The sequence below is a fragment of the Dendrobates tinctorius genome, unplaced genomic scaffold (assembly GCF_039654945.1).
Source record: "Dendrobates tinctorius isolate UK_male_01 unplaced genomic scaffold, ASM3965494v1 ptg000214l, whole genome shotgun sequence".
Taxonomy (NCBI): Eukaryota; Metazoa; Chordata; class Amphibia; order Anura; family Dendrobatidae; genus Dendrobates; species Dendrobates tinctorius.
In genome coordinates this window covers 4,443,611-4,469,866 of record NW_027361881.1, presented here as the reverse complement: position 1 = coordinate 4,469,866, position 26,256 = coordinate 4,443,611, and the positions used below count along the sequence as shown (strand labels likewise).

The 26,256-nt window shown below is 46.4% G+C and overlaps 1 protein-coding gene across 2 annotated transcripts in view; it reads left to right on the top strand.

Moving 5' to 3' along the window:
* The first annotated feature begins 2,649 nt into the window (after window positions 1–2,649).
* LOC141058735 (thyrotropin-releasing hormone receptor-like) overlaps window positions 2,650–26,256 on the top strand; it is a 34,816-nt gene continuing 11,209 nt past the window's right edge. Inside the window, exons 1-3 of one of the 2 annotated variants that reach the window (XM_073554941.1) lie at window positions 2,650–2,784; window positions 18,362–18,885; window positions 18,984–19,407. In XM_073554941.1, coding sequence (XP_073411042.1) covers window positions 18,509–18,885; window positions 18,984–19,407 — 801 coding nt within the window. In that variant the 5' untranslated portion in view covers window positions 2,650–2,784; window positions 18,362–18,508. Of the gene's footprint in view, window positions 2,785–8,564; window positions 8,651–18,361; window positions 18,886–18,983; window positions 19,408–26,256 lie in introns of those variants that run through there. The other variant, XM_073554940.1, reaches the window with a different exon arrangement.

The window sequence follows — 26,256 nt, the reverse complement described above, 5'->3', positions numbered from 1 at the left end:
TGTGTCTCCTCCCATTCAGTTTCATCCCATTGCTTCTAGTCTTTCCTTGTGCAAATGAGAATAAAGTTGATCCTTCTACAATGTGACAGCCCTTTAGATATTTGTAGACAGCTATTAAGTCTCCTCTCAATCTTCTCTTTTGCAAACTAAACATTCCCAAATCCTGCAACCTTTCCTCATAAGACAGGGTTTGCAGACCGGTCACCATTCTGGTCGCTCTTTTCTGAACTTGCTCCAGTTTGTTGATGTCTTTTTTAAAATGTGGTGCCCAAAACTGGACACAATATTCCAGATGAGGTCTGACCAAAGAGGAGTAGAGGGCAATAATGACTTCACGTGATCTAGACTGTATGCTTCTGTTAATACATCCTAGAATTGCATTTGCCTTTTTTGCTGCTGCATCACACTGTTGACTCATATTCAGTCTGTGATCTATTAGTATACCCAAGTCTTTTTCACATGTGCTGTCACTTAGCCCTATTCCTCCCATTCTATATATGCTTTTTTCATTTTTATTACCCAGATGTAGTACTTTGCATTTCTCCCTGTTAAAAACCATTCTGTTAGTTGCTGCCCACTTCTCCAGTTTATTTATATCTTTTTGAATCCTCTCTCTCTCTTCTCTAGTATTAGCTATCCCTCCTAGCTTTGTGTCATCAGCAAATTTAATCAGTTTACCCTCAATTCCTTCATCTAAATCGTTGATAAAGATGTTGAACAATACAGGGCCCAGGACAGAGCCCTGTGGTACCCCACTTGAGACATTCATCCAACTGGATGTGCAGCCATTTACGACCACTCTTTGGGTCCGATCACTAAGCCAGTTATGAATCCACCTAACAGTTGCCTTGTCCATTCCATACTTAGTCATTTTTTCAATAAGGATTGTATGAGAGACTTTGTCAAATGCTTTGCTGAAGTCAAGATATACTATATCTACAGCATTTCCTTGATCCACCCAATCAGTGATACCGTCATAGAAGGAAATTAAGTTAGTCTGACATGACTTATTAGTTACAAACCCATGCTGACTCTGTTTAATCACTTCATTCTTATCCAGGTACTGACATACATGTTGTTTAATAATTTGTTCAAAGATCTTTCCTGGTATAGAAGTCAGACTCACCGGCCTATAGTTGCCTGGGTCCACCTTCTTCCCCTTTTTGAAGATAGGAACAACATTTGCTCTTCTCCAGTCTTCTGGCACTTCTCCTGTTCTCCAAGAATTTTCAAAGATTATGGAGAGGGGTTCAAAAATTTCTTCTGCTATCTCCTTCAGTACTCTGGAGGACCATCTGGACCTTATTGTTTGCTGCAGTAACATCACTATAGACCCCATACTTCTCACAGATGAGAGTTTGCTACAATTGTATCCTATCCTCTGTGAGCTACAGCAGAATGATGGGATCTGTACTGTTACATTGTAGCATATCATGTGCAGCTGGTAGAGGACTGGGGGCTTCCAAATTGTGTGATCACGGATGTAGCCATTCATTCACAGCAAGCAGAGCTCCTGAAAATCGCAGGTAGTTAAAGGGTTATTAGCAAAAAAAGTTATTTCCCATACACAGGATGGGCGATAACATGCAGATCACAGAAGATCTGACTACCGGGTCCCCATAGATCCCAAAAACGGGCGATATTAAGAGGGGTGGAAGTGCAAATGTTTGGCCTCTGCTCCAGGTCTAAAAATCTGACTACGGAATTTGCTCCGGAAAAATTTGCTCCTTAATCCGCAGCAAAATCCGAGGCTTAAACTCAATTTTCCTCAACAAATTTGCAGTTTAAACTGCGGCAGGTTTAGATGACCAGGAAAAGAAAACACTTATAAGAAAAATGGGGCTCGCTTTGTTGCAAATTTTGCACTGAAATCCACCTAGAAATTCTCTATCATCTACAAATTAGGGTAAAATCAGGGCCCTTGGAACAAGCGGATCACATTCCCGGAAGCTGTTCATTTTCTCACTTGGTTAAATCCTTTATTTTTTCATCTTTCAAGATTTTCTAGACAGAAAAGTCCTGATTTAATCTTCCCGTCACTGAGGATTTACTTACAGTAGTTTCAGCACTCGGCGGTAGAATCCTTGCTGCGCAGCCCCCCGGACGCCATTTCTCTGCCCGATTTTACGTCCCCCGAGGCCCTTGAATAATAGAATGTTTCATACACGCCGGCACAATTTTGTGACCATTTGAGCTGATTCTCATTTCTGAGGAAGCGGAAAGATCAGCGTCAGGATTACAGCAGTGATGGCGCCGCTTCTCTCCTCACTTAGGTGCCTTTAATAAGCTGGGTGACAATCAATATGGGTGACACTGTAGCCACAGAAGGATGTCACCCGGCTTCCCTGGGCTCCTGAATGTCATGTGTGCTTATCTATTCAGAGGGGATTATCAGCAGGAAGGTTTGTTATTCAGGAGCTTGTAAAAGTTGGGTGACAACTCCCACCTTCCTGCGATATGTAGTTTATGGAACAACCCCTTTAAGAAAGCTCTACGACTTATTGATGATATTTCCGTGTTCTTTTATTTTCAGAGGCAGATGTGCGCTGACATACGCTGATGGACGCTGCTCTCCTTCGGTATGTGGCTTCATTATGACTCTCGGAGTTTATTAGATTCTCCTCAGTTGCAGTAATCAGAGTGTAATCAGCAGCGACAGTCATCAGCACAAGGATCCGAGACTGCGACCGTCTGTGAGAGATCAGCATATTCCTCACGGCTCCAGTGACACTAAACAAAATCCGCCACTCTGTAGCTCCGCAGAGAAACAGACCTTGTCAATCGGTAAGTGAGGAAAGCCACCCCGGAATAGCTCCTAAATAATGGTGATGTCCAGCGCCTATGTAATGGTCATTTTTAGTGCCAAAATAAATGATGTACAATGCCCAGAACAATGGTGATGGACGGTGTCGGATCAGTAGCGATGTACAGCACCCAGAACGATGATGATCTAAGGGCCCAGATAAATGGCAATATAAAGGGCCCGGATTATGATTATTATTTATTATTTGGCAATGTACAGCCCCCCAGATAAATGGTGAGGAACTGTCAGATCAATGGTGATGTACAGCACCCAGATCAATGATGATGTAGAGTGCCCCAGATAAATAATAATCTTTATTTATATAGTGTCAACATATTCCGCAGCGCTTTACAGTTCAACAGTTTCAAAACACAAGTCATAAGTAACAACGTTAACAATACAATAATTAAAGCACAATAAGCCGCCCCTGCTGGTGAGAGCTTACACTCTACAATGAGGTGGGGGAGACGCAGAGGACAGGTGTGTATTTACAATGGTATATTTACAATGATGGTCCAGCCATCTTGAGGGAGTGAGGGATGGATGGCGATAGTGAATGGGCTACACACGCACACTTACACATAGAATGACTGTGATTAGGGAACGTGATAGGCCGCTCTGAACAGATGCGTTTTGAGGGAGCGCTTGAAACTATGCAAATTGTGGATAGTCCTAATTTCTTGTCAGATCAATGGTGATGTACAACACCCAGATAAATGATGTACAGTGCCCAGATAAATGGTGATGTACAGCATCATGCTAAATAGTCATGTACAGTGCATAAAGTGATATACCATATCCAGAGAAGTTGCGATGTACAGCACCCTGCTGAATAGTCATGTACAGTGCCCAGATAAATGATGTTTCATACCCAGATAAATGGTTTTGTACAGCGCCCAGATGGATGGTAATATGCAGCGTCCAGTGCACATGTAGTGTAATCCTGTGCACAGACACCGACTCTATAGGGCTATACATAGTCCCTGGTTAGTGATCTGCAGTTCTCAGTTACATCGGATGTAGTGCAGCTCGATATTGTCATATAGGCTCACATGATAGCAACCAGTGTGGAGAGCCAAGGAAATCACAGAGCTATAAAGAGCCCACATCCGACCAAACACTGTCCCATAGTGCTGTATTGTGCCCTGGTAGAGCCTCAGTTATCACATGCTGCCACTTTGTGCTGATGTATCGCCATAAGGAGCCATATAGTAATTACATATCTGGTTCCAGAGATTTCAGAAGTGGCCGGTAACAATGTATCGAGTGTCATCTTTTTGGGGTCCTGACATTGATGACATTTGCTGGAAATACTCAGGTCACTGCTCCCACCAAGGTCAGCGCAGTCCTCTGCTGCTGAGGGCATGTCCAGGAGCCTTTTCTTCATTTGATAACTGCAGTTATCGCCCTCTGGTCCCAGGGACCACCCATGTGTGTCGCCACGTGATGAGCCCCCCCGGGGAGCCCCCATTAGTCTATCATGTCTTCCCCTCTCCATCCCTTCGGGCCACGACGCAGAAAGCTCTATTATTTATGCGCTTCTGCATTTTGCTATTTTTCGGCCCAGCGGAAGCAGCGTCAAAGCTTAAATATTAAATTTACTGCTCCGTGAACCTTTGTGCCTGGAAAATGAGGCCTTCAGGACACCAGGAGTGCCGCACATCTTCTATTTATAGTCAAATTCACATAGTTTCACTCTATTTAGGGATCCGCCATAAAAATAACCCGAGAGAGGAAACTCAAGAAAACAGGCATCCAGAAAAGTACAATCTGTGCTCGAAATCACTTGTTACTTTGGTTTCAAAGAAACTTTGGCTGTTTTATTGGAATAAGGTCTTGAGGGGGCAGTAATGTGTCACCTAAGTGTGACCACTGGGGGCAGTATTCCACTGTATTACATAATGATGACCACTGGGGGTAGTATTCCAATATATTACATAATGACCACTGGAGGCAGAATACCAATATATTACATAACGATGACCACTGGGGGCAGTATTCCAATATATTACATAATGATGACCACTGGAGGCAGTGTTCCAATGTATTACATAGTGATGACCACTGGAGGCAGTATTCCATTATATTACATAATGATGACCACTGGGGACAGTATTCCAATATATTACATAATGATGACCACTGGGGGCAGTATTCCAATATATTACATAATGATGACCACTGGGGGCAGTATTCCAATATATTACATAATGATGACCACTGGGGGCAGTATTCCAATATATTACATAATGATGACCACTGGGGGGCAGTATTCCAATATATTACATAATGATGACCACTGGGGGCAGTATTCCAATATATTACATAATGATGACCACTGGGGGGCAGTATTCCAATATATTACATAACGATGACCACTGCGGGCAGTAATGTGTCATGAAAGTGTGACCACTAGGGGCCGTATTCCAGTGTATTACATAATGATGACCACTGGAGGCAGTATTCCAATGTATACAATAATGGAAGACAGATGGGGCAATGTCCTTCTGGCATCACCTGGGTATGTTATGTCACCTACCTATACAGTCGCCCTTCATGGCAGCGGGATTGTTGTATGTCAGCGCCTCCATTTGCAGGAGAATGGTATGAGAAACAAGACAAAGAAATCAAGTTGATGACTTTTCTCCAAAGTCTGATCCATGGAGGCCGCAACGAGCAACGCATAGGACAGTAGGATGCCAGATATGACCTCTGAAGGTGTCCAGTGCTGAGAAGTCACGGCATTCAGGAGCCTGAGAGAGCTGAGTGGCAGCCACTCTGGGAGCTGTGGTGGTGGATATATGGGTTGTCACTTAGTTATTGCAGACTTGTCCATGTATCTCCCTGTTCTCGTGAATCCAGTTTAAAAAAAAAATCCCAGAGAGCATAGCAGGAATTAGACTGGTATTTTTCTTGACAATGAAGGGGTTAACTTGACTGTGGTCATGTAAGGAAGGATGCAATGCTCTGCAGAGAGTTTAGCACCATGGACAGGGGTCCTGGGGACGGATCAGCACCATGGACAGCACAGAAGCTCAGCCAGGACTGCAGGTCATCAAATGGAGAATGATGAGGTTATATACCAGGTAGGGGTTACTGGGGCACCTCAGCTCCTCCACAAGGTGATCTCTCAGTTATCCACCCAGTAGAGCAGAGTATAATGGGTATATACTAGCTGGGGCTCTCAGAGAGGAGGACAGGGTTACTGGGGCACCTCAGCTCCTCCACAAGGTGATCTTTCAGTCATCCACCTCCTAGAGCAGGGTATAAGGGGTATATACCAGCTGGGGCTCTCAGGGAGGATAGGGTTACTTGGGCACCTCAGCTCCTCCACAAGGTGATCTGTCAGTCATCCACCCCCCTAGAGCAGGGTATAGAGGTTATATCCCAGGTGGGGCTCTCAGGAAGGAGGACAGGGTTACTGGGGCACCTCAACTCCTCCACAAGGTGATCTGTCAATCATCCACCCCGTAGAGCAGGGTATAGAGGTTATATCCCAGATGAGGCTCTCAGGGAGGAGGAGAGGGTCCCTGGGCACGTCAGCTCCTCCACAAGGTGATCTGTCAGTCAACCACACAGTAGAGCAGGGTATATGTCAGGTGAGGAGGACAAGGTTACAGAGGTACCTCAGCTTCTCCACAAGGTGATCTGTCAGTCATCCACCCCTAAAGCAGGGTATAGAGGTTATATCCCAGATGAGGCTCTCAGGGAGGAGGACAGGGTTACAGAGGTACCTCAGATTCTCCACAAGGTGATCTGTCAGTCATCCACCCCTAAAGCAGGGTATAGAGGTTATATCCCAGGTGGGGCTCTCAAGTATGAGGAAGGAGATCATTGGGGTCTATCAGCTGCTTTTGAGTAGATCTGTCCATCATTCTTACACTACAGCAGTATATATTGATTTTTTTTTATCAGGTGGTAAGGAGATAGCTCTCAAGAGAGTAGACCTGTCAATCATCCACTCATTAGAGGAGGGCACAGAGTTGGGACCATGATATAAGTACTGGATCACAGGGTTTTTCAGCTGATTCAGAACAACTAAATGAAACAGCTGTCAGTCATCCATTCATTATAGCTAAGTGTATAGGGGTTGATCATTCTGCCACTACAGCAGAGGCTGTGTGATCATCAAGCCCTAAATGAGAGTTACAGTGACTTGCAAAAGTATTTTACCCCACCCACCCCCCGGCATTTTTTGTGTTTTGCTACCTAACAACTTGGAATTTCACTGTTTTATTTGTTTTGCATCAGTTCATGTAGAGAACGTGCCAACAACTGTGAACATTTGGTTTTGGGTTTTTTTTTAAGCAAACAACAAATAGGACAAAATAACTGAAAACTTAAATGTGCATAACTATTCACCCCCCTAAAGTTAGTACTTTGTGAAGCCTCCTTCTTTTAGTGGCAGTTACAGCTTCAAGTTGCTTTGGATAAGTCTCTATGAGCTTTCCACATCTTGCTACTGGGATTTTTGCCCATTCCTCAAGGCAGAACTGCTCCAGCTCCTTCAGGTTCAATGTTTCCTCTGCTGAACGTCAAAGTCTGACCACAGATTCTCAACTGGATTAAGGTCTGTGCTTTGACTAGGCCACTCCAAAACATTTACACGTTTGCCTTTAAACCAATCAAGTGTTGCTTTAGTCCCTGACTTGTTTGGAGATGTCCTTGGAGATGTATAGAGATCTCCTTGATCTTCATGGTGGTGTTTGGAGATCTCCTTAGTCTTCATGGTGGTGTTTGGAGATCTCCTTGGTCTTTGTTGTTTTGATTGGATATCTCCTTGGTTCTTGTGGTGTTGTTTGGAGATCTCCTTAGTCTACGTTGTTGTGATTGGAGATCTCCTTGGTCTTCATGGTGTTGATTGGAGATCTCCTTGGTCTTCATGGTGGTATTTGGAGATCTCCTTTGTCTTCATGATGGTGTTTGGAGATCTCCTTGGTCTTCATGGTGGTGTTTGGAAATCTCCTTTGTCTTCATGTTGGTGTTTGGAGATCTCCTTGGTCTTCCTGTTAGTGTTTGGAGATATCTTTGGTCTTTGTGGTGTTGTTTGGAGTTGTACTTGGTCTTCCTGGTGTTGTTTGGAGATCTCCTTGGTCTTTGTGGTGTTGTTTGGAGATCTCCTTAGTCTTTATGGTGTTTCGTTACTGGTGCCTTTTAGAAAAGGTAAAGTGTATATACTGACCCACATATGGCACTTAGATTGCACACAGGTGGAAGTCCTGTCATTAAGCATGGGACTTATGAAGGGAATCGCTTGCACCAAAAAATTTTTAGGGGCTTCATAGAAAAAGGGATTAATACATATGCACATACCAATTTTTAGTTATTTGATCCCATAAATTTAATTCATGCCTATATTTTTCTCACTTCACCAACTTAGACTATTTAGTGCTGATGCATCACACACAAATCGGATTACAAAAATATTTAAACACAGGTTGTAATTTAGCAAAATAGGTAAAAATCCAAGGGAGTTAATACTTTTGCAAGCCACTGTATGTCACAAGTGTGCAGGCAGCTTGACGATCTGCTGGAATCCTGCATGTGATCCAGTGCACTCTTGTATTCCCCATACTCCATGCTCAGTAGCATACCCATACACATCATGTGCTCTCTCAGTCATACAGATTAGCCTCCTGCAGTCTCGGTAGTGACCCCCTGATTGAGCATGGTGGAGGGAGGGGGTGAGGACTCTGCGCTCCTATAGGCTGTTGTGCAGAGGAGAACCATCAGCTGGTGTGAAGCCCCCTTATAACTGTCAGCGCAGAGCATGAGGACGGGGAGAGGGAGCGCTGGAGGCAGCAAGCAGCAGCTCCGACTCTGCCCAGCGAGAGAAGCCACGGACAGGTAAGGCAGATTGACTTTCCTTCAGTCCCAGCGCCTTTCCCCCCCATCCTGCAGGACTCATCATCCACTTCCTCTCTCCGCAGCAGTTGTTCGGTACTTGGATGTTGTGGAGTTTTGAGCTTTTTAATTGAATACATTTTTTATGATCCTTCTCCCCGTTCACATTTGCTTCACAGAGAGATTGGAATAGAAAACCGCTCAACCCGGTAATGATCCTTGCCGTCTCCCCCTCCCCGTCACCCATCACGCTGCTTTATGGAAATTGTTTTATGCCCCTCGCTGTGATAAAACGCAAGGCTTCTGCGTATTCTCCAACATTATGGGGGGGGAGCGAACATTGGGGTCCATGTGCCGGAAAGTGATTCATCCCTCCATTCCCTACAGACAAGCAACAGGCTCCGTCCTGCCCGGAAAGAGAGGACTCAGCTTATACTGGGACGGGGTAGAGGTGTGATGGGGCCATTTTACCCACCTTCTTCCATTAATACTGAGTCAGACCCAATCATTATAGGTCTGGGAAGAAAAATAATGCAAAAAAATAGACAAAGGGAATGGACTCTGTGATCCTACGGTCGGAATGTTGTTAACTAAGAGACTCCATTACTTGTGGGTGAAGTGATCTAAGTCCCCTAATGCCCCTGAACATTCAATACCCAGATAAGAATATTCACAGAATGCGTCCATTCATTGGAGACACAGCCGAGGGAATGCCTGCACTTCTCTATGAGTGATGGAGTCGGAGCAGATACAGAGGATTCCAGTCTTCTTTCCTTCCCTCCATCTCACATTTCACAAGAGGCTAATGCAGACTTGATCAAAGATGTTCTGCAGTTGCCAGATGACTAACAATTGCACAGTGTCAGTAGTCACACGAGTCATCCCCGGACTCCCCATGTAACATGCATTTCACTAATGACAAGTGGATGCCAGAGGATCTGAGCACTGCTTATCTCCATGGATGACATCCAGCCTTATGGATCCTTATTTCCACCCCACATCAAGAGGTGGCGCTATAGAGTTTGTCATTGTACCCGGAAGCTACAGGGGGTCCCTCAGCCTCATATGAGACCAGCACTAGAACTGTGATTGTCATCAGAAACATCACAGATAAGTCAGTCCTTGCTCGGTGCTCTGTTTTCTGCAGCGTTTTATAATCCACCATGAGTACTTACAATTGTCTTCCTTACCGTTGATTTGTATCACTGCGTGCAGCTCTGTGGAGAATGGTGGCACCATCCAAATACTAGACCTAGCAGGTTTTTCTAGTTTCAGAAAACGCCTGTCCACAGGCTTTAATAAAAAAAAACAAAAAAACCCCCAAAGTTTTTTACTCACCCTCCCCAGGTCCGATGCTGAGTATTTGCTGCTGCACTCTGTGCCTGTTACTGTCTGCAGCGCTGACAACCGGTTGGCAGCCAATCAATGGACTCAACGACCCTGAGCAGCTAATACCGTCATCTCCGGCAGAGCTGTTGAGCTCCCCGATTGTCTGCAGCACTGTCAACAATAATAGGCAATGAATCAATTGCAACTATTTGAAAAAAGCTTTGCTCAAATTTATGTCAGTCTTACTTTTTTGAGCAAATGTATGCAACATTTTAGCGAAATATGTGACTTTTTGCTCTAGAAAGTTACCAAAAAAAATAAACTGACAAAAATAAAAATTTTTCCTTTTGTGCAAAAATCATGAACCATGTGCTCCATTTTGAAGAATTTGGTGCAACAAATGACGAATATCACAAGAGAGATAAGGAAAAAAAAAAAAACACAAATGGTCAATCAGTCCCTTTGTTTCTGCCCTTATCCCATGGAGATATTGAGAAACCTATGATCAACGGTATGTGGACACTTATTCTTTGCATTACCCCCATATATTAGATTGTCAGATGCCAACACTCCATACCACAGTGCCCTGGTTCCCTCATCCTCGATCTTGGTAAAACCAGCTGTTAATCCTGAGCCTCCTGGTTCATAAATGTACCGCTAGTACTGTGCTGACATGTATGCCTGTGAAAGTTACAAGAAGACCATGTATATCATAAGGCTTGCGAAGGAGAAGGCTTTTGAGAGACCTATGTCTGTCCCAATGTTCTAATTCTGCATCATAAAGAAGCGGGACCCTCCTGCCAACCAAGTTAGTGAGCCATTACAAACAGCAGCCTTTTGCACTTGATTTATATATTGTAAGAATCCCTGAGCTCCCCTGATTCTGACTCTCTTTTCCGTTTTGTGCTGCGTCGCTCCATTGCAGAGATATTCACATTTATATCTTTTGGAGCGCAGTACAGGAAATCTCTGATTGTAGTCCACGCTTGTAGTGCTTTTCATCAGAGTCTTCTTCTATGATTTGACCCATCTCTCCCAGATGGTGCCAATTAGAGCTCAGAAGCGTTTAAGACTGAGAGATCAGCTGTCAATCTGCAATTCTCAGCCTCTTGAAGAGAGGGGTAAAAAAAGATGACTGAAGAAATGCAAAGTTGCGCTACAAGCAGAGATTTCCCATACTGTGATCCAAAAGATATAACTATGAATATCTCTGCAATGGAGCGACACAGCACAAAATGGAAAAGAGTGACAGAATCAGAGGAGCTCAGGGATTTTTGCAAGATATTTACTTCAATTTTTTTTCGCAAGTGACATCAACACGCGACCTGACCATGACTGGAGAAGCGGAGATGAGAAACTGTCTGAAAACAGTTTTCCTAACCTAAACCACAGAGAAACGAGGATGAGTTGACAGATCGATAATTAACAAGCATATGGTTCTGACATTTAGCGCGTCTCCATTGCCTTCAGCATTGGGGCTGTCAGGAGTGGAGTCAGGCGAGGTGCAGCTCTGGAGCGGTGCTTAATTAACTGGAGCTGAATTAAGTGGCGCTGTCACCGCGCGCAGGTAGGAAACTTGTCATGAGGCCGCCAGTCAAAGCCTGTTAAAGTATTTATGAAGTGATATGTCATCAGAGTGTGGAGAATGAGTCCGGATGGACGGCCGCGACGGTGAAAATCAATGGCGTTTGTGTTAAAGGGCAATGATTGAAACCTTGGAATCAATGCTCCTGCCGAATCTCTGCCGTCGGTTACGAGCAGCAGCTGCGACTACAACAAATGTGAGATTTCCATTCTTATGTCAAGTATCAGACACCATAAAACACGGACTGTAGATATAAGATCCTCGGGCGTCCTCGTGGGTCTAACAGGAATATTCAATTTCAAAGGTTTTCTGGATTCTTGTATAATAAAATGGAGCTAATGTAATTTCAATCGATTGTCGTTTTAAAGATCTCCGCTTGCTGTAACTGAAGGGAAACAAAAAGTCTAGTATGCATTATATTATATGTCCAATAGTTTTACCAGCTAAGGTTTGGGATAATCCTCTTTGATGTAAGCTGCCCGGATCCTAGACGTCTAATCTGCACCGATACATTGTAACAAAGTAATAACCAGGAGAAAGAGATGAGCTCATTAGGAGGCCCAGGATGAACGTGGTCATAAATCTGAGCCGGAGAGTAAATAATCATTATCAGCGATGCCACATCTATGGAGCGCCTGCTATCGGCTGTTATACTGTCTGTTTTCTACCAACTTGGCCAATGGTTGGCATCTCTGCTCCTGGCACGTTTGCCCAGCTGGTGTAGGGGTCTTGAAGGTAATGCACATATTCTCACACTGCACAGTGGGGTATTTCTGCATCACAAACAATACGTTATGAGTCATTACTGCAGCCTGAGAGTTATCTGGAAAGCAGCAAATTTACAAAAAAGTGTCAATGGAAATTATTTCTGCTGTCTCTCTAGCGCCCCCCTACAGGCAGTGAGCCAGTAACTCGGTGTCCAGCACCCTCTGTAGTCGGCTGTTTCGGTGCTGCTGCTCATGGTCGGTGCACGGTCGGGCAGTAGTGGGCCGTTGACGTACGATTGGCGCAGTCTTTGGAAGGCCGGTATCTCCTAGCCTCACCGCATCCTCTGTATTATTGCACAGATTTTGGCTTCTCTGTATTAACCCCTTATTGTCCACAATGCAGACAGCTCATGAAGGGTTAGATAAGATCTAGCGTGCAGATCACCGTGCCTTCTCGCCGCAGACTGACGTATTGGGATCACATCCTTGGTCGATGCGCAAGATGTGTGTGTGAAATACGGATTATGTCACCATCGAAGAAAATAAAGAAAAAAACAAGATAAAATAGGAGAGAAGGTTTCTACCCAGAAGACAATCAGTGCGCTGCCCTCTGACATATAATTCCATGTTTCATGTACGCCAACCGCTGTGTGACAAAACTGCGCCAACCCCTAGAAAAAAGCGGGATTATCTGCTGACGAGCCATGGTCCTGCGGTGGATGTTGGCCGAGTGTACGGCTGCAGACGACATATTGTGAAGAGTGAAGCTCTGGGTACAAACACTTTACCTGGACCCACCATATTCTGCCTGTCATGATCCAGAGTGGATCTGACAGGTTAAATGTACATAATGAACTTTTTTCCTTTGGCTGTGAACCAAAGTGGTGTGATTGCCCCCCGGTGGCCATTAGAATTATTGCACTGTGGTGTTGTTTGTTCTAAGTTGCCCCAGTGGTGGTGAGTGGTATCGCACTTTAGTTTTTTGGTTTAATGTGCACGTAATTACCAATCAGGTGTGAGGCTCTATAAGAGTGTCAGGTGTGTTTGGTCACCGTTGGTGATATTGTGAGTTCGTCATTTGGGAAGCAAGCCTGGGTGATGAAGGAGCGGAACAAGAGTCCTGGGCAGCCCAGCCAGAGGGGCTGAGTCAGCTATGGAGTCTGCAAGGAGTGCTGGCATGGATTGGTGGAGTTCAACAATGGTGTCTGGAAGAAGGGCTGGCATAGCGTGGTGGAGTCGTAGTTTATGGTGTCGGCAGGAAGTGCTTGCATGGCTTGGTGGAGTGGCGACTATAGTGAGAGTTGCACTCAGCATGCTGGACTTTGTTGCTGAAAACTGGACTCAAGCATGCTGGACTTGTTGGCAGATAAGTTGGACTCAAGCATGCTCGACTTTTTGGCAGAAGCTGGACTCATTTTTGGGACTCTGTTTACTGGGAAGCTGCAACTGGTGGTGGACTCTGCTCCAAGGCTGCACTATGGTGATGGATCCGGTTATGGTGATGGATCCTGTTGGAGAAGATGCACACAGGTGGTGGGCTCTGTTGCTGGGAGCGTAAGCAACAGAGCAAAGCTAAGTGGTGTTCCCCCTGTATTGTCATTTTCCCTTATGTGTGTTTAGTGCAGTGGTGGGATTAGTTTCCGCACCGACCAATTCCCTAGTGAGGGTTTTGGTGCAGGGCGAGCTAGGGTTAAAAGGTATCCTGTGCGTCGCCCGGTGCGGATCCGGCATAGGGAACGTTAGGAGTGCAGGGACACTGGCTCAGGGGAGTGCAGGAGGTCTCCACTTCCCCGTTTCCCTATCGCAGGGTCCTCCATTGTTAATGTTACCCAGGTTTCCCCTTTATTATTTAAATTTGCCTTACTGGAGGCGGGGTTTCCAGATTTACGTGTAATACCTAAATTCGCCAGTTGGAGGCGGTGTATCCAGCTGCACGTCTTATTATTTAAATTCGCCCCACTGGAGGCGCTGTATCCAGGGTCACGTGTGTCATATGGGTTCGCCTTGCGGTACTCGCTGCGTCCAGACACACGTGATCATGACACTGCCATCTGAGATTACATCTCATTGTATAGGTTCTAAATAAGAGGCTTTTCCTGTGTCCAGGGGCATACATAGAATCATGGGGACCCCGGAAACAAAAACAACCTTAATATTCGTCAGGATCACAGAAGAGGATATTTCACAACTTTGCAGCCCTTACAAAATAATTTTCCTTCTATATAGTCCTCCATACAGTATTATATACACCCCAAAGTCCTTAATACGGGCACCACATAGTCCTCCATACAGTATTATGGGCACCACATAGTCCTCCATACAGTATTATGGGCACCACATAGTCCTCCATACATTATTATGGGCACCACATAGTCTTCCATACAGTATTATGGGCACCACATAGTCCTCCATATAGTATTACGGGCACCACATAGTCCTCCATACAGTATTATGGGCACCACATTGTCCTCCATATGGTATTACGGGCACCACATAGTCCTACATACAGTATTACAGACACCCCAAAGTCCTCCATACAGTATTATGGGCACCCCATAGTCCTCCATACAGTATTATGGGCACCACATTGTCCTCCATATAGTATTATGGGCACCCCATAGTCCTCCATACAGTATTATGGGCACCACATAGTCCTCCATATAGTATTATGGGTACCACATAGTCCTTCATACAGTATTATGGGCACCATAGTCCTCCTTATAGTATTATAGACACCCCATAGTCATCCATACAGTATTATAGACACCACATCGTCCTCCATACAGTATTATGGGCACAACATAGTCCTCCATACAGTATTATGGGCACCACATAGTCCTCCATACAGTATTATGGGCACCACATAGTCCTCCATACAGTATAATGGGTACAAAATAGTACTCCAAGCCAAGTCCATGTCTCATCAGAGCTTCTTTATATACTTTGCTGAGGTCATTTTTATACCTTCAAGGACCATAAAGGGGCTACCAGCTCCCCCCCATGATTCTGTCCCCTCTGTACTGCCATGTGGGGAGACGGTGATCGTCCACAACCATCCATACTTATATTTTCATGAAACATCTAATGTTTTCACACCTTGTCCGAGGCATCGCACTATGTGACACTTTTCAGCTCGGCAGCAGAGATCCTTTCTTTCCCATATTGCTTGAATTCTGCTGCTCCTTAATAATGTGGATAGTCCTTCATAAGAAGTTTTACTTATATTAGGCACCTGGGAAACTAATTATCACAGGGGTCCGAGATTGATGTCAGTGATCCAAAGACCCTGAGACACAAACCATCCCAGAGGATAAGGGGAAAACAAACAAAATTACTTCTTTATGACACATAAGTCCAATCTGTATAATAATTTTGAATGTGGTGTATTTGGGGCCCCTTTGGTGGTTTGGTTTTACATTGTGGCCCATAAGCTTCATGTTAGAAGGAAACGACTTTGACTCCAGAACTTTAACGATGCGGACCCCGAGCTGACGCCGCATCTGTCTGATACAATCTTAATAATTGATCTAATGGGGGATACTATGTAACTACCCTGAATACTCACTCTTGGAATCGGTATTGCCATAGGGTGATGTTTAGGTGCAGGGATGGGACTGTCGTATAATGCAGACATATAGCTTCAAGGGAAGAGAATGGCTTAACTAGGAAAGAAAGAAAGATCCGTATGAGAGCGATCATCGGATTCAAGAAGAATAAACCCATCAACCGGGGAAAAGCTCAGGACAAGATGGACAATGACAGCCCGATATAGGAGCAAAGAGGCGCCATATGCATGCTGTCCGTCCCATAGGTTCAGATTTGCACTATGATGGAGACTATTGTCCAGAGTCACTGAGTCTTATATGAAACCAGGACGAAAACCTGCACAATGCAGTGTAAGGGTTAACGGGAGGTGTAGAAAAGAAATCTATAAATGGTGAAGTGTCCGGATTCTAAGAGACTCATCGTTAGTAATAAATCTCTCAAGTGCCAGCAGCCGAGCTCCTCACTGATCCTGATCTGGTCTTCTCCGCAGTGCGTACGTAGCGTGAAGCCTGACAAGGCCGCAAATGTCACAGATGGCGAGGAAAACAATTGCATCTTCAATAGCACAAGTGATGATGTTACGTCACACCCAGAACTGTTCTCCCTGCTGGTTGCCCTTGGAAACAGACTACAATGTATTTGTGTAGTCAGACATGTGACCCAATGGCTGAGAGCTATGGAGGATCTAAGCTGCCATCAGGCACTGAAGCAAGTAGAAAACTGTAATTGCAGCTTTGGATGTCACTGGAGCTTAGAACATGCTGCGGCTTTGGATGTCACTGGAGCTTAGGACACGCTGGGGCTTTGGATGTCACTAGAGCTTAGGACACGCTGCAGCTTTGGATATCACTGGAGCTTAGGACACGCTGCGGCTTTGGATGTCACTGGAGCTTAGGACACGCTGCGGCTTTGGATGTCACTGGAGCTTAGGACACCCTGCGGCTTTGGATGTCACTGGAGCTTAGGACACGCTGCGGCTTTGGATGTCACTGGAGCTTAGGACACCCTGCGGCTTTGGATGTCACTGGAGCTTAGGACACCCTGCAGCTTTGGATGTCACTAGATCTTAGGACACGCTGCAGCTTTGGATGTCACTGGAGCTTAGGACACGCTGCGGCTTTGGATGTCACTGGAGCTTAGGACACCCTGCGGCTTTGGATGTCACTGGAGCTTAGGACACCCGGCGGCTTTGGATGTCACTGCAGCTTAGGACACCCGGCGGCTTTGGATGTCACTGGAGCTTAGGACACGCTGCAGCTTTGGATATCACTGCAGCTGAGGACACCCTGCGGCTTTGGATGTCACTGGAGCTTAGGACACGCTGCGGCTTTGGAAGTCACTGGAGCTTAGGACACGCTGCGGCTTTGGATGTCACTGGAGCTTACACTGTGTTCCAAATTATTATGCAAAACATATTTCCTCATATTTTCTCTACATTACCTATATGAATTGCAGTCATTGTTATTTTCCAGTCATCTAATATTCTAGTATAATTTCAATGTTTTTGAACAAACTGCCTATGAAAACAGTATATTTTTAAAAATAAGAAACACTCAAAATGCATGTTCCAAATTATTATGCACAGCAGAGTTTTCAACCTTTTTATTTTTAACAAAAAAATGGTGAATTGTGAAATTAGAAGCATTATCAGCTTATTACAAAATGAAATCAAACAGTTTTCAAGTCAAAACTTTCTTCTCGGTGATGTTACATTTGCACATAGGAGCCCTTGTTGGAAAGAAGCTTCTGAACTCTCGTCCATTGAATTTGTCAGTTTTTGGATGGTTTGTGCTCACTTGTTTTGCATGTGGACAGAATCCCCTCCCAGAGCTGTTGCTTAGATGTGACCTGCCTCCCGCCATCATAGACACTCCTTTTGAGGATGCTCCAGAGGTTCTCAATGGGGTTGAGGTTAGGGGATGATGGTGGCCACACCATAAGTTTGTCCTCTTTTATGCCCATAGCAGCCAGAGATGCAGATGTGTTATTTGCAGCATGAGACGGTGCATTATCAGGCATGAAAATGATCTTGCTGCGGAAAGCACGGTTTTTCCTCTTGAACCATGGCAGGAAGTGCACATCCTTTTTCTTTCCCATTTTGGCAAAAAATGTAGGCTGCTTAATAATGTGGAACAGCCTTCTTAAGTAGTCTTGCCTTTATTTGGACACACCTGCCAAACTAATTTGCACAGGTATCTGCAATTGCTTTCAGTGATATAAAGAGCACTGACACACATCACCATCAATGAGTTTACATGACAAACAAAAAAATTCTAACCTTATCACTCTGAAACTCTTTTTGCATAATAATTTGGAACACAGTTTAGTCCAGAGAGGAGAATAAATAGGGACTTTTTACACTTTGAGATACTACTCCTTACTTTTCCCCACACAGAAAACTAAGAAAATTAATTTGCTTTATTTGGTGCTTCATCATTTCTTCTTTTATTATTACACTTTATATAACTTAGGGTTAAATTTGTCTCTAAATCTTAGAAAATGATTCCAGATTTGAGCCAATAACTATTTTGCTTTTCCTCTTCCCAGGTGTTGACTTGTTGGATCGGTATGTCCGCCCCATCCATCTCCCAGGACTCGCCATGACATGGCCGTTCTCCAGTTCCGACCCTGAGTCCGCCATGGAGGTCGTATCATAGATCAGTCTTGAGAATCAATTATCCATCAGGTTACAACATGGAGAACGGCAGCAAATTCGACAACCCGACCAACATCTCCTTGGCCAACAAGGACTTGGTTTCCAGCATGATCGAGTACAAAGCCATATCTGTCTTTCTTGTCCTGCTGATCTGTGGCATTGGTATAATAGGGAATATTATGGTGGTCCTGGTGGTCTTCATAACCCGGGACATGAGAACCCCAACCAACTGTTATTTGGTCAGCCTGGCGGTGGCTGACTTGATGGTCTTGGTGGCGGCTGGACTACCCAACGTGTCAGACAGCCTGGCAGGAACGTGGATCTACGGGCACGCTGGATGCCTGGGGATCACCTACTTCCAGTATTTGGGGATCAACGCTTCGTCCTGCTCCATCACAGCCTTCACCGTAGAGAGGTGAGTCCATACCTGACGTGTGAGACTACTATGCTCCTCCAGGTCGGTGGTCTCCAACCATCCATGGTGATATCATATGTTTTATCATCCCTCTATAGGTACATCGCCATCTGCCACCCGATAAAAGCCCAGACAGTGTGCACGGTGTCCCGTGCCAAGCGCATCATAGCCGTCGTCTGGTTCTTCACTTGCATTTACTGCATGCTGTGGTTCTTCCTCGTGGATATTCAGGTGAACAAGGACCAACAGGTGGAATGTGGCTACAAGGTCTCCCGCAACCTCTACCTGCCCATATACTTGACAGACTTTGCCATCTTTTACGTCATCCCGCTGTTCGTGGCCACCATTTTGTATGGACTGATTGGTCGGATCTTGTTTCTCAGTCCGATCCCCAATCACCCGGAGAGCACCACGGAAAGATGGCGGGAGAAAAGCAGCAAGGAGAAGAACGGGACCGAAACTGACAGCGGCAAGACGAACAATCGGAATCGACCTAAGGGGGCACTGTCCTCAAGGAAACAGGTACGTCCTAAACTTCTAGGCAGAAACGGTCGCTCTTTCTACAGAAAGTCACGGTGTAGGGGACACAGTGATGAATACTATCATGGTGCACCCCACGGGACAGCCAGAGGTCTGTATTATATGGCCGCTCCGTGGGAGGACTGTGCATTATTCTTAGGCAGGCATGGAAACAATCATGCAAAATAGAAGTGACCTTTCCATAATTTTTCATTGTTTGATTTCCAGTCCGCCGTCGATCCTTCGTCCGCTTGTTGCTTTCCTAATCTACTCCATAAGGCCCTCGCAAGAATATTCATCAGAGTTTTGTTCCTTCTTTTGCCTCGTTATTGCCGTGTGACAATCACAGATCGGGACAATGGCCTTTTCCTGCATACAATTACCATTTATGAGTCACAATCAGTCATTGGTGGCCATGAATATGGATGAGGTGCAATATTGGATATTATTCCGCCATTGTTATCCGTCTTTCATGTCAGACCCCGGCCGGGATGGAAACTTTTTATAATGTCAAGACAATTTCTAAGCAGTGAATGCAGAGCGGTAAAGCCACAAGTGATTGACTCATAAATTACCGCCGAGGGTGATAATCGGGCGGATGCGTCACTTCTGGGGATAATTGTACATTTAAGGAGAACTTGCTGCACTAAACTCCCCCATTACCCTCTCACATATTTTACCAATGACCATTTACCCCCAATCAACCTCCAATATATCTTTCCAAATTGTGAGCAGGAGGAGTCGGAAGAGACACAGATGTGAGTGTAAGGCCCAGGAGAAGATGAGTCTGTGCACGGCACAGCTGCTGCAGCACCTCGCAGGCCCTCAGCTATCTTCAGCCCCCTAAAATAAAGTGCTCACTAAAGCACTATTCTCCCCAGGTCCATAGAGCCCGTCTTTAGGGGAAATCAGCACCAGGACCGACACCGATGTGGTAGTTATTGGGGTGAATGAGTCACCCTTTAGGACATCCATGTGCAGTAATAGAGCATCCTGACTTCTGCATTAACCATCCGCCACGCTTCCACAATACTCGTCAATGAGAGGCCAGTCTCACATTGTGTCGGGACGTTTCCATGGAGGAACGCGCGTTGCGCACACATCCTGTCCTCATCTCTATTTAACAAGCTCCATTACAGTGGGGTTGGCCGCCATTGATTTCCTGGTTTCTGCTCCTGTGCCGCATTTTATATTGGAGCCCAGCAAGGTCGTCCCCATTATTTCCACCAGGGTAAACCATTGACTTTTAGGAAATAAACAGAAATTACACAATAGAAGTTCCAGCACCTGAAAGCAGATGGCGGCCAGCAGCGAGACCCTGGCCCCTCCAAACAACCAGTAATGCGGATTAAATGGGGCACGTGAGGTTCACTTCTAACAAAGAGCCGCGCGTTATCAGTCATTGAACAGGAGGAGGAGGGGAGCTGTGACATCTCCTATTGTGAATAGTGGATCCTGTGTTATCTGCTATATATAGAGGTTTTATCAGTCATTGTACAGGAGGAGGTGAGCTGTGACCTCATCTATTGTGAATGATGGATCCTGTGTTATCTGCTGTATATAGAGGTGTTATCAGTCATTGAACAGGAGGAGGAGGTGAGCTGTGACATCACCTATTGTGAGTAGTGGATCCTGTGTTATCTGCTATATAGAGGTGTTATCAGTCATTGAACAGGAGGAGGAGGAGGGGAGATGTGACATCATCTTGTCATGATCACGTGTGTCAGGACGCAGATGTTTCCGCAAGGCGAACCCATAACACACGTGACCCTGGATACACCGCCTCCAGTGGGGCGCATTTAAATAATAAAACGTGCAGGTGGATACGCCGCCTCCACCTGGCGAATTTGGAAATTACACGTTATACATAAAATCTGGAAACCCCGCCTCCAGTAAGGTGAATTTAAATAATAAAGGGGGAACCTGGGAAACTTTAACAATGGTGGGCCCTGCGATAGGGAATGGGGGACGTGGAGACCTCCTAAGCTCCCCTGAGCCAGTGTCCCTGCACTCCTTACGTTCCCTAAACAGGCTCCGCACCTGTTGCCGCACGCGTACCTTAACGCCCTTGCTCACCCTGACCCTAAACCCTCACTAGGGAATGGGTCGGTGCGGAGACTAATCCCACCACTGCACTAATAACACACATGAGGAAAGAGACAATACAGGGGAAACACCACTTAGCTTTGCTCTGTTGCGTGCGCTCCTAGCAACAGAGCCCACCACCTGCGTGCGTCTTCTCCTCCACCCGGATCCATCACCATAACAGGACCCTTCACCTTAGTGCAGCCTTGGAGCAGAGTCCACCACCAGTTGCAGCTGCTTAGTACCAGAGTCCCAAGGATGAGTTCAGCTTCTGACACGAAGTCAAGCATGCTTGAGTCCAGCTCAGCGGCCAAGTCCCACATGGTGAGTGCCACTCTCCATAGTAGCCACCCCACCAGACCATGCAGACACTTCCCGCTGACACCATCACTGCGACCCCACCACGCCATGCCAGCCCTTCGTCCAGACACCATAGCTGAAACACGTCCCCCCAGGCTAAGCTGCGCAGGACTCCTCACCAGCTCCATCCTTCCTCCAGGCTCTCCAACTCAAAGTCACCACAAACTCACAATATCACAGGCAGTGATTGCACACCCCTAGCACACCTTTATAGGGTGTCACACCTGATTCATAATTAAGTGCACAAACCTAACCTAAGGTGCAATACCACAACCACCACCGGGGACAGCCAAGACACCTTGGAACTTTCCAAAGTAAAAAAAGTTCACCCAGTGCAATTTAAAACTGTCAGATCATGACAGTACCCCCTCCTTAATGAGGGGCCTCTGGACCCTCAAGACCACCCCTCATTAGGAAAACACCTACAGCGGGGACGCCCAGACCCTGAGTTCACCCCACCATTACCTGACACGTCAGGTTTATGACAAACGCACCGCTGGTATTGGCAATAAAGTTCATTTTGGAGGCACCACTCATCTCCACAGCGCCGACCTGGGGAATGAGTTTATGTATGTGTATGTTTGTTTGTTATGAGCTGATCAGGCTCCACAACACACTTCCACAAGATGTTTTTTGGTGGCACCCATACATGCTCGTTCACACACAGGTCCGGACCTGAACGTTTATTGCACACATACATATGTCATAACTTGGTGAACTCACTCCGGACTCAACAGAGGCGTCCCCCTGTGTCACCACACTCACACCCCCACTATTCACCAAGGGACACCACCCTCCAACCCTTTCACCATGAGGACTGCGCCTCCCAGGGTTGGTTAATGGCGAGGGTTGAGACTTGTCCCTACTCCCCCGCAGCACACCTGCTGCACACACCAGGAGGAGAAGGGGACGGGAAATGGAGGAAATATACACTCGCTGGTCGCCTCCATACGACCAGGAGGGGCGGCTTCTTCGATGGTATAGAAGATTTGGCGTAAACCCCGCGGACTATCACACAGTCAGCTCACCACAGGGGCGTACCCCTTCACCTCGGGGAATACCAGGCAGCTCCGTGGGGCACCATTCCTCCCACCTGCCTGGGTGCGCCCGCATGCATGAACCAGTCCTGCTCCCCAGCAGCGACTCTAGGGGGCTTTTAGCCAGACCGCAGCCGCCATTTTTTTATTTTCTGGTTAGCTGAGCAGAAGCCCCAGACCCTGATAACTGCTGCTGCAGCGGCACTAACAAACCTTGCCGCTCCCCACAACTCAGTGAGGCCCGGCAGCAAATACCATAGGTCTCCACATGGCCAAGGCTCACCAGAAAAAAAAAAACTGTATGGCCTGTGATAATGTCATGATCACGTGTGTCAGGACGCAGATGTTTCCGCAAGGCGAACCCATAACACATGTGACCCTGGATACACCGCCTCCAGTGGGGCACATTTAAATAATAAAACGTGCAGGTGGATACGCCGCCTCCACCTGGCGAATTTGGAAATTACACGTTATACATAAAATCTGGAAACCCCGCCTCCAGTAAGGCGAATTTAAATAATAAAGGGGGAACCTGGGAAACTTTAACAATGGTGGGCCCTGCGATAGGGAATGGGGGACGTGGAGACCTCCTAAGCTCCCCTGAGCCAGTGTCTCTGCACTCCTTACGTTCCCTAAACAAGCTCCGCACCTGTCGCCGCACGCGTACCTTAACGCCCTTGCTCACCCTGACCCTAAACCCTCACTAGGGAATGGGTCGGTGCGGAGACTAATCCCACCACTGCACTAATAACACACATGAGGAAAGAGACAATACAGGGGAAACACCACTTAGCTTTGCTCTGTTGCGTGCGCTCCTAGCAACAGAGCCCACCACCTGCGTGCGTCTTCTCCTCCACCCGGATCCATCACCATAACAGGACCCTTCACCTTAGTGCAGCCTTGGAGCAGAGTCCACCACCAGTTGCAGCTGCCTAGTACCAGAGTCCCAAGGATGAGTTCAGCTTCTGACACGAAGTCAAGCATGCTTGAGTCCAGCTCAGCGGCCAAGTCCCACATGGTGAGTGCCACTCTCCATAGTAGCCACCCCACCAGACCATGCAGACATTTCCCGCTGACACCATCACTGCGACCCCACCACGCCATGCCAGCCCTTCGTCCAGACACCATAGCTGAAACACGTCCCCCCTGGCTAAGCTACGCAGGACTCCTCACCAGCTCCATCCTTCCTCCAGGCTCTCCAACTCAAAGTCACCACAAACTCACAATATCACAGGCAGTGATTGCACACCCCTAGCACACCTTTATAGGGTGTCACACCTGATTCATAATTAAGTGCACAAACCTAACCTAAGGTGCAATACCACAACCACCACCGGGGACAGCCAAGACACCTTGGAACTTTCCAAAGTAAAAAAAGTTCACCCAGTGCAATTTAAAACTGTCAGATCATGACACATCTATTGTGAATGGTGGATCCTGTGCTGTCTGCTGTATATAGAGGTGTTATCAGTCATTGTACAGGAGGAGGTGAGCTGTGACATCTCCTATTGTGAATAGTGGATCCTGTGTTATCTGCTGTATATATAACACTTTAGTTATTTCCTAGTACATGTTATAGAAGGAGCAAGGAGGCAAAGCAGACAAGTCCACTACACCTTTCCTATCCCTATGATCCTGCACAGCAAATGCAGCAGCTTCAAGGTTATGTTCACCCAGCATTTAGGGCATATTCCAGGCAATGCCCTGACTGTGAAGCCCTGGCAATATATCATATATGTCATAGATGTCATCTATAGGCACCATTGAAACAAGAGCATAACGTTCCGCTGCAGGACAGGGCTTACGTTTCTCCCTAGCCTCCTCACTTCTCCATCCAATTTCTTTACCCCGTTTTTCGCCTTTACCGCCTTCGCTCTGCCCTGATTTGCCTCGTTTACACTTTTTGTGCATTTTTTTCTTTAATGACCATCTAATTTCCTACACACACAATATCTTTTCTTTGTCCTCCTTCCCGTCCTCCTTTAGGGGCTTTCTTCTCTATACATTGACTTCCTCTTTAGCCTTTTTGCAGCATTCTGTCATTGTACCCCCTTTTTCTTGGTTTTTGTACCTTGAGAAGGCTGTGAAACGCATTGATTACAAATAAATCCCTTTTCTTTCTATGCCAAGGCTCCTTCTTCACCGCAGCGCTGCCCACCTAATGGGACAAGGCCTACATCTGTCAGCTCTATAGGGGTCCGGTATATGTGGGGTGAACAGAGGCTACGTGAGCAGCACAGTTATGCTGCCATATAAGTAGGGGTGAGGAATGTGCAGCCAGGGCTGGTAGGGTGTCCCACTCAGATCCACGCCTAGGGCCCCCACTAGTGTCTGGACGCCGCTGAACACAATTCTTCCTTAATACTCCTATATTCCGCACACGTAGACTGGATGATTCCCTCTGCCGGCGCGGAAGCAGATTCTCATCCCCCACATACAGTTCCAGCTGGCCGCAGCGAGGGGCTGCGCGGAAGACACCGAGCAGTGGGATTGTTTCTGCAGCGTTCAGTGGATGACTTCCAAGTCTGACAGATAAATATCAACTCGGCTTTAATGGAGTGTTTGATCAGCGTCTTATAATGGGGCAGTGCCGACGCGCAGGGTCATAGCTGGTCCAGGAAATTAGTGGTACAGCTATGGTCTTCGGGGGGGCGTACACGCCTTGCAGGAGTTCAGTGCTGGTACATATTTTGGGTACTGCCTGGCTTTTTGTGTCCCAGCAGCGGAGTCCTATATCTACTCTATATCCAGGTACGTTACTGTATATAGAGTAGAGATGAATAACAGGACGCCGATCCAACAGGAATGCCATAAGTCCATGGTCAATGGACCGCAGCCAGGCCAACCTTCTACCACCGGCATCCCGTGTGCATTGCGGCGCCAAGACTTCCAACCAGAAGAGGCGTCAGAAATACTGACGTCCGCAGGACTCTGGTCTGGTGGCCATGGAACATCCACTTGGCTGCTGTACCGGGGGTCGTGCAGATGTTTTTGCTGAGCCCTCCCATGGAGCGACTCCCTGATTGTCTCATAAGACTAGGAGGAAAAACAAAGGCGGAAAATCTGTTTTTCACTTGATTTTGGACGGCACAAAACATTTCTCTTTCTCGACTTTCGTGCTGCTTATATCTCCTCGTGGGCGCTGCAATGTCAGCCAGCTTCCCTGCTACTCATTACTGTGATCTTCAAAATGTAGCGGAGAAAGGGTCCTGGAGACAATGTGAAGCCCCCAGAGACAGTGCAACATGTGATACATTACTAGTAACCTTATCACCAGCACGGTCTCTTGGGCCAGAATGGTGCTATCAAAATTACTCTCGCCTTGTCTCTCTGATTTTCCGAATGACCTGTGGCAGGAGAATTATCGGAG